Below are 9040 nucleotides of genomic sequence, written 5' to 3'. Positions count from 1 at the left end.
GCGCCTGCGAAATCATCACCAGCGCCCCCACTCCTCCGCCTTACAATCCCCGCAAAAAAGGCTCCGCTCGCGTGGAATCGCTCCGCAACCCGCGAAATCGGCCGGGGTCGCTAAGGAAGAAGGAGAGGAATGGGGAATTGGCGGATCTGGAAGACTGCCCTGCTGCGGTTGCAGATGGATGAGAGTGCGGTGGTGGGGGAGGAAGAAGTGGGGTGGGTTGGGGGGAGAGGTGGTTTGGTGGGGACCGAAGGCTGCCGCTTCGGCCTAACACGGATGAGCCGACCATGTGGCACCTGGGGCGAGGGACGAAAACGACCGCGCGACACCTGAGCGATCGATCGCGATCCAACGACGCAGACACGCGTGTGCTCTGTAAGACAAACGAGCCAGCGAGCACTTTTTAGGTTTTACTCCCTCCTTTTCGGTTTATAGGGCTTATTTCAAAATTTTAGTTTTTCCATTTTATAAGGCTCAATTTGGTTATTTTCCATCACATGTTTAGATTTCAAGGTGCATTAAATCATTGCATGCAAGTACTAAGAGAAAATTGACCAATGCATGTAATTTATGCATGCATGCATTGCAATTATTGCATTGGTAACCATACTTTTTTGAGGAAAACAAGAGCATTAATTGGGTGCTTTTGCAAACTACAAAAAGTATTCCACCACTCATCATTTATCTTGGTCGGTAAGAATTTTGAATTGAGCCTTATAAATCGGGAAGGAGAGAGTAGGTTATAAAAATGTGCAATTTCTATGTAAAATCTGGGAACACATGCATGCACCTTTCCCCAAGAAGATGTGGATGCCGATACACGTTCTCATGGTAGAAAAATAAGTCTCATGCATTGGTGCATGCATGCATTCCCGATCTGACTTTCTCTCATCTCGCCGTCTCTCCAGCTCTCCATCCATCAATTAATTCGTAGACACACCTCACGGGCGCACACCGGGAACCGAAACGCGCCGTCGGAGTTTGCATGCCACCGGAGTAATGTGGAGCGGACGTACGGCTGTTGGGTTCTTCACTCGGCCTGGCCTCCATATAATCTCAAGCATCTTTTATGCGTGCGATCTTTGACCCTGAAGCAAGTTAAGTCAGAGGAGAAATGGCTCATGGCAGCAGCGGCGACGGCGGGGGAGGAGACGGAGATCTGGCCGTGGTGTCCGTGGAAGCGAAGCCGCAGCCGTGGCGAGCGCCCGCCCTCGACGTGCCGCCCTTCCTCATCTTTGAGAAGTGCAGGGCGCCGGAGCTCTTGGACTGCCATGCCTGCCACCTCCCCCTCAAACCGCCTATCTTCTCGGTAGGTTGTTTGCAGATTGATTAGAGTCATGGTGATTATAACTTCTTGCCATGGAAACGACTGCTCGTCTTGATCCTTATATATTATAATAATTCGCAGTGCGACGACGGGCATCTGATGTGCTCGTGCTGCCGCGGTGCGCACGGCGAGGACTCCGGCCGCGTCGCCGCCCACTGCCGCCTGGCAGACGCCTACGCCGGTGCCGTCAAGCTGCCGTGCGACTACGTCAAGTTCGGCTGCGAGGCAGGCCTCGTCGTGTACCACGACGCCGCGGATCACCGCCGCGCTTGCCAGTACGCGCCCTGCTACTGCCCCGAGCGGGCCGGGCCCGGGGGCGGCGAAGGCGGCTGCGACTTCTCCGGCTCCCGGCAGATGCTCCTCGACCACATCTCCACGGAACACTCCCGCCCCGTCATCGTCGTCCGCTATGGCCAGCCGGGGAAGCTCAGCCTGCCCCTGACCCGGCGCTGGCACGTCCTCGTCGGCGAGGAGGATATGGCGGACCGGCAGCGGAACGTGTTCCTGCTGGTCCTCGCCGAGCAAGACAAGGGCGCCGCGGTGTCGATGGTGTGCGTCAGGGCGGACGAAGGCGCACCGGCGGTGCCGCAGTTCTCGTACAAGCTCACCGTGGAGCACGCCGGCAGTGGTGCGAGGGTGACGTTCGAGTTGCCCGTGATGACATGCAGCTCCCTGCCCGGTGGCACGCCATGGCCGGACGAGGTCACGTCTCTGTACGTGCCGAAAGCGTATTTGTCTGGCGACGCTGTCCCCCTCGGCATCCACATTGACAAACTCGTTCCTCCTCCTCTTCCTCCTCCTTCTGACACTACTCCTCCTGCGCCGGCAACCGCCGCCGTCTTCAAGTTCACAGCGACAGATCAAGGCAACAAGAAACGAAAATCTAGCAATCCGAGGAAACTCTAGTCAAACAAGACCAGCTAGCTAGTATGTCATAGCAACTAGCTATATTGCCATGTGAAATGCATCGTTTATATATCTAATGAGTTTGGTTTTTGTTAAGGGGCCTGCTAAAAATCAGTCAACTGAAATTTAACCAAGTCTCAGTCAACCATGCAACATTTTATGACATCGTTTGCTATATCTTTTTCTACCGGTTGCAACATCTGTCTTGCTGGTTGTAAAATGGCGTCCCTCATCGGTTGTAGCACGTCATCTCACCGGTTACAATATCCTTTATTGACGATTGTAGCATTTTAGTTAGAACGGTCGCCGCATTTATTGTTGTTGCTTGCAATACCGGCGCAACATTTTTTGTCACCGTTTGGAGTATCCAGCCGTGCTGCTTGTTGCAAAAAAATTATGCTAACGTCACTCGGCTGAGTTCTAGACACACCCTTTTGTTAATCTGAATAACGCTTTCTGTGCTCTCTTTTCTATTGCCTCGTGCACACCCTGGCGTTACGGATTATGTTATACATTTGAATGCACAAGATGCATGAATTAAAACAACCTTTTGTTGGGTCACTAATTATTGGCACTTGAGGAAAATATCCTTAGAAAAGTACTGTCCTGGAAAATGCTACTCCGGTCGGAGCCATTCCATCTCTACCTTTTTTCATGAAAAATACAAAAAGCTTGTGTATCATTCATTGATAAGTAGGAGAAAAATAACTACACAAGGTGTGGAAAAAGTAAAGAGGGATACAACATAGCACAAAACTCTCCTAGCTCGAACTCCAGCCGACAAGGCAAAGAGGCGAGATACAAGGTATCTAGGCCACGTCACGACCAATGCCCGGCAACATCATCGCACCAACACGACTCTAGGCTAGACCAGATCAACGTACCTCCCCCCTATGCGCCTAGAGAATCGGCAAGTGGGATGCAAGACCTGCCCGTAGTGGAAGGAGAAGCCTTGGAGAGAGCGTCGTTGAGGTCGTACATTGTGCCCCATATGCCACACCATGAGGAGCAGCCCGGACCAGCAAAGCGTCCGGAATCCAACACCGAACACACCACGAGCAACAAACAACGCCTTCATAAAGGATACGATGCTGAGACGCCCTCGCTTCCTGATCTAGTGAACCGGATATGGGGTTTCCCCCGATACTTTGGTAGGGTCACGGATAAGAGGCCATGGCAACACCTCCAACTAGGGGACGACATCTGCAGGTATCACCCGCCACCAGCATCGGCAAACCGAGTAGGGCATTCGCCCAACCAAATTTTGCACAATCCCAAAGACTGCAGGATCAACATTCACCCCGCAAAAAAAAAGGATCAACATTCGAAGGCATGGAAATCATAGTAGGCGAGAACACGACCGTCGTAAGAGGAGTCGTACCCATCACCGAGGAAGGTGACAATGGGTGCCGCCAGACGCTCTACCACGGACAACCACTGTGGGATAGGTCGAGCAAGGGGGAGGTCTGAATGCACCGCCATTAGCACACCATAGCCAACCCAAGAGAAAGAGGCATGGTCGTGACGAGGTCCGCCACTGGGAGGATGTTGGACAACCAAAGACCAGGGGGCCAGGAGCACGACCACGTCCATCCTGAGAGGATGCGTGGCCGGGATGAGGTCATACCGCTAAGATGACGCTGGACAGCTAGTCCAAGCGGGGTGAGTGGCCGGGAGAGGTGGAGTTTAGGGGAGGATCACTACCAGAAAAACTGCGTTTGCCGACGGCCGAATCTATGCCGACGGCCCCCGTCGGCATCGCCGCACCTATGCCGGCGGCCGGGGATGGGCCGTAGGCGTAGAAAAGCCGTCGGCACACATTAATCTATGCCGACGGGGCTGTCGGCATCGACGAGGCCGTCGGGACCGCCCGAGAAACGCCTACGGGGCCCGTGCGCATAGGACAGGCCGTCGGCATATCCTGGGCCCACCTCCCCGGTCAGTGCTGACCACTTGACGACGTTTATCCTACGCCGACGAGCGGTAACGGCGGCCGTCGGCATATCTGTGGCAGAGGTATGCCTACGGCACAGCCGTCGGCATAGGCTCCTCTGCCACGTCAACGATCCGTGTGCCACACCACATCATCGATCCGTGTGTGCACAGATATGCCGACGGCCTTAACGTCGGCATATGTTTACTTTACTTAATATTTTATTTTATCTGTGGCAGAGATATGCCTACGGCATGGCCGTCGGCATAGGCCCCTTCGCCACGTCATCGATCTGTGTGCCACGCCATGTCATCGATCCGTGGGACAATCTGCGTGTGTGCACAGATATGCCGACAGCCTTGCCGTCGGCATACGTGTATTTTATTTTATTTATTTATTTTTACTTTGTTTTGTTATTTTTACTTTATTTTAGTTTTTGATTTTGCATAAGATAATTATGCCTTATCTAAAAAACATACCCGATGGTATATCGATTGCCCCCCATTACGAACGTCGCTATCACCGTGTCACGGAGGGGGGAAACGGTCGACACGGAAGGAATTCTGGTTGGTGGGGGGATTCGGGGTGTAGCTATGTCACCGAAACATTGCACAGGTCTCGATGCATATGTGAAAGTGTTCATGCATGCGTAGACGCCCGTCTTGGGGCTCCGGGGTGTGCCCCCCCTCACGGACGGCGCCGCCGCCGGCACCTGGAGGGGGAAAACGGACGCGTGGGGTCTACACGGAGGGGATGTTGCTGTGGGTCTGGCCTGGATGTTGCTCCAAAGTGTTCCTATGGGCTGACCTAACAGAACCGGGTGGGGAGGTCCACTGGTCAAAGCCCGTCCGTGCAAAGTCAAAGGGGTGGATCCCGTGGTCAAACGCTACAGGGTTAGGCGGGACGGGGGCACTGGGGGTAGCAATGCCACCGGAGCGTCGCACCGGGCCCTCATACATGCGGGGTGGTGTGGTGGCATGTTCGAAGAGGCGGGACGCGTCTCCGGTGCGTGGGCCCCCTCACGGACGGTGATTACACGGTAGTAGATGTTCTGCGGTAACGATGCAGCGTCAATATTACTAAATACTTGGAGCGCGATAAAATCATGAGTTTTTTTCCACGACGTGGGCACATGTGCTATAGGAATGATGGTATTTTTTCATAATTTTTGGTGATGGAGAAGTATCCGAAAAATTCCCTCTACGCGGATTGCCCTTCGCGCGTCTACGGCTGTGGCCGGCGGCCTCCGGGGGCTAGCATGCCGCCAAATCTTGCACCGGCGGCCTCTCACAAGTCTGGAAGTGTTGTGGCGGTTGCAAACGCCCGACACGCGTGTCCGGGGTGTGCCCCCCTCACGGACGGCGCCGCCGCCGGCACCTGGAGGGGGGAAAACGGACGCGTGGGGTCTACGCGGAGGGGATCTTGCTGTGGGTCTGGCCCGGATGTTGCTCCAAAGTGTTCCTATGGGCTGACCTAACACAACCGGGTGGGAAGGTCCACTGGTCAAAGCCCGTCCGTGCAAAGTCAAAGGGGTAGATCCCGTGGTCAAACGCTACAAGGTTAGGCGGGACGGGGGCACTGGGGGGTAGCAATGCCACCGGAGCGTCGCACCGGGCCCTCATACATGCGGGGTGGTGTGGTGGCATGTCCGAAGAGGCGGGACGCGTCTCCGGTGCGTGGCCCCCCTCACGGACGGCGATTACACGGTAGTAGACGTTCTGCGGTAACGATGCGACGTCAATATTACTAAATACTCGGAGCGCGATAAAATCATGAGCTTTTTTGCACGACGTGGGCACATGTGCTATAGGAACGATGGTATTTTTTCATAATTTTTGGTGATGGAGAAGTATCCGAAAAATTCCCTCTACGCGGATTGCCCTTCGCGCGTCTACGGCTGTGGCCGGCGGCCTCCGGGGGCTAGCATGCCGCCAAATCTTGCGCCGGCGGCCTCTCACAAGTCTGGAAGTGTTGTGGCGGTTGCAAACGCCCAGCACGCGTGTCCGGGGTGTGCCCCCCTCACGGACGGCGCCGCCGCCGGCACCTGGAGGGGGGAAACGGACGCGTGGGGTCTACACGGAGGGGATCTTGCTGTGGGTATGGCTCGGATGTTGCTCCAAAGTGTTCCTATGGGCTGACCTAACACAACCGGGTGGGGAGGTCCACTGGTCAAAGCCCGTCCGTGCAAAGTCAAAGGGGTAGATCCCGTGGTCAAACGCTACAGGGTTAGGCGGGACGGGGGCACTAGGGGGTAGCAATGCCACCGGAGCATCGCACCGGGCCCTCATACATGCGGGGTGGTGTGGTGGCATGTCCGAAGAGGCGGGACGCGTCTCCGGTGCGTGGCCCCCCTCACGGACGGTGATGACACGGTAGTAGACGTTCTGCGATAACGATACGGTGTCAATATTACTAAATACTCGAAGCGCGATAAAATCATGAGTTTTTTTGCACGACGTGGGCACATGTGCTATAGGAACGATGGTATTTTTTCATAATTTTTGGTGATGGAGAAGTATCCGAAAAATTCCCTCTACGCGGATTGCCCTTCGCGCGTCTATGGCTGTGGCCGGCGGCCTCCGGGGGCTAGCATGCCGCCAAATCTTGCGCTGGCGGCCTCTCACAAGTCTGGAAGTGTTGTGGCGGTTGCAAACGCGCGGCACGCGTGTCCGGGGTGTGCCCCCCTCACGGACGGCGCCGCCACCGGCACCTGGAGGGGGGAAACGGACGCGTGGGGTCTACACGGAGGGGATCTTGTTGTGGGTCTGGCCCGGATGTTGCTCCAAAGTGTTCCTATGGGCTGACCTAACACAACCGGGTGGGGAGGTCCACTGGTCAAAGCTCATCCGTGCAAAGTCAAAGGGGTAGATCTCGTAGTCATACGCTACAGGGTTAGGCGGGACGGGGGCACTGGGGGTTAGCAATGCCACCGGAGCGTCGCACCGGGCCCTCATACATGCGGGGTTGTGTGGTGGCATGTCTGAAGAGGCGGGACGCGTCTCGGGTGTGTGGCCCCCCTCACGGACGGCGATTACACGGTAGTAGATGTTCTACGGTAACGATGCGGCGTCAATATTACTAAATACTCGGAGCGCGATAAAATCATGAGTTTTTTTGCACGACGTGGGCACATGTGCTATAGTAACGACGGTATTTTTTCATAATTTTTGGTGATGGAGAAGTATCCGAAAAATTCCCTCTACGCGGATTGCCCTTCGCGCGTCTACGGCTGTGGCCGGCGGCCTCCGGGGGCTAGCATGCCGCCAAATCTTGCGCCGGCGGCCTCTCACAAGTCTGGAAGTGTTGTGGCGGTTGCAAACGCCCGGCACGCGTGTCCGGGGTGTGCCCCCCTCACGGACGGCGCCGCCGCCGGCACCTGGAGGGGGGAAACAGACGCGTGGGGTGTACACGGAGGGGATCTTGCTGTGGGTCTGGCCCGGATGTTGCTCCAAAGTGTTCCTATGGGCTGACCTAACACAACCGGGTGGGGAGGTCCACTGGTCAAAGCCCGTCCGTGAAAAGTCAAAGGGGTAGATCCCGTGGTCAAACGCTACAGGGTTAGGCGGGACGGGGGCACTGGGGGGTAGCAATGCCACCGGAGCGTCGCACCGGGCCCTCATACATGCGGGTGCCTACACCTGCCACCATGCTTCTACAACCGTAGGAGGGCCACCGCAACACCTGGCGGCATTGCTACCCCCAGGCACCCCGTCCCGTCTAACCCTGACACAGACGACCGCCGGGTCTATCCCTTTGACTTTTGCTGGACGTAGTTTGACCGGCGGGCCTTTTCACCTTGTTGTCATAGCCCAGCCATAGCTACACCCCCCAACACAGTCCCGGCACAACCCACCCCAAGATTCCCTCTGCGTCGGCCCGACGTGGCCGTTTCCCCCTCCGGGGCACGGCGGCATCCACGCCCGTGAGGGGGGAGGGGGCACACCCCGGAGCCGCGTGCCTGCGCCTGCCACCATGTTTCCACAACCATAGGAGGGCCCACCGCAACACCTGGCGGCATTGCTACCCCCCACAGGTACCCCGTCCCGTCTAACCTCTCCGTGACACGACGGAAGAAGGCCGTGTGGGGGGCAATCGATATATGTTTTCTGTACATTTAAGTTAATGAAATTAGTATTGGAAACTGAAAAATAGTAATAATTGAATTTATAAAAAAAATGCCGTAATTTTTTTTAAAAATGTCGTAACAAAAAAAATGCTAAGTAGCTATGCCGACGGCTAGGCCGTCGGCATATATCATACCATATCCACTCGGCTCAGGCACCCGACACGCGGCTCCGGGGTGTGCCACCCTCACAGGCGTCGCTGCCGCCATGTCTCGGAGGGGGGAAACGGCCACCACAGCTTACACACAGCCAACTGAGAAGGTGGAGAAGTATGTGAACATAGATTGGTGGCGAGGTGGAACTATTTTTTACAGTGTGCTGAGAGCCAGACATTAATAATTACATTTTGTTAGGACATTTTTTAAATAAATTGAATTTAATGTAAACAAAAAACAAAAAAGCAGGTATGCCGACGGCACAACGGTCGGCATAGGTGGAAAGAACCTATGCCGACGACTATACCGTCGGCATACCTCACACCTTATCCAACCGGGCACCCCACGCCCCGACCACTCATTCGACCTAACCCCCTCATCCACCCTCCTTGCTCGATCCAGCCCCACCGCCGCTTGATCCCCGCCCTCCGCCACTCGATCCCCCCGCCACCGGCCATCCCAGCCCCGCACCGCCGACGCCCCCATCTGCACCGCTGCCGCCCCCGTCCTGGCCGCGTCGCACCGACCCCTCCCCACGCTCCTCGCCCCCCGTCCCTGCCCCGCATCACGCGTCCTCCCTCTGCACTGCCGCCAGCTG

The 9040-nt window shown here is 56.1% G+C and overlaps 2 protein-coding genes across 2 annotated transcripts in view; one reads left to right on the top strand and one right to left on the bottom strand.

The window, feature by feature from the left end:
- Positions 1-1061, bottom strand: part of LOC119357997 — a 6134-nt gene extending 5073 nt beyond the window's left edge. Inside the window, exon 1 of the mRNA XM_037624738.1 lies at positions 1014-1061. Within this exon, the coding sequence (XP_037480635.1) occupies positions 1014-1061 (48 nt within the window). The remainder of the gene's footprint in view (positions 1-1013) is intronic.
- A 50-nt stretch (positions 1062-1111) lies between these two features.
- On the top strand, positions 1112-2230 carry LOC119357996 (putative E3 ubiquitin-protein ligase SINA-like 6). The gene is made up of 2 exons (XM_037624737.1): positions 1112-1306; positions 1406-2230. The coding sequence occupies exons 1-2, from the start codon at positions 1112-1114 to the stop codon at positions 2228-2230; spliced, it is 1020 nt and encodes a 339-aa protein (XP_037480634.1).
- Positions 2231-9040: the final 6810 nt, after the last annotated feature.

The sequence above is a fragment of the Triticum dicoccoides genome, chromosome 2A, assembly GCF_002162155.2.
Source record: "Triticum dicoccoides isolate Atlit2015 ecotype Zavitan chromosome 2A, WEW_v2.0, whole genome shotgun sequence".
In the NCBI taxonomy this organism is placed as follows: Eukaryota; Viridiplantae; Streptophyta; class Magnoliopsida; order Poales; family Poaceae; genus Triticum; species Triticum dicoccoides.
The sequence above is the reverse complement of the archived record's forward strand: the minus strand, read 5'-3'. Positions and strand labels throughout refer to the sequence as shown.

Coding starts and splice junctions, on each gene's coding strand:
- LOC119357996 (XM_037624737.1), top strand. CDS start 1,112: ATGGCTCATGGCAGCAGCGGCGACGGCGGGGGAGGAGACGGAGATCTG. Junction 1,307..1,405: donor TCAAACCGCCTATCTTCTCG/GTAGGTTGTTTG, acceptor AATAATTCGCAG/TGCGACGACGGGCATCTGAT.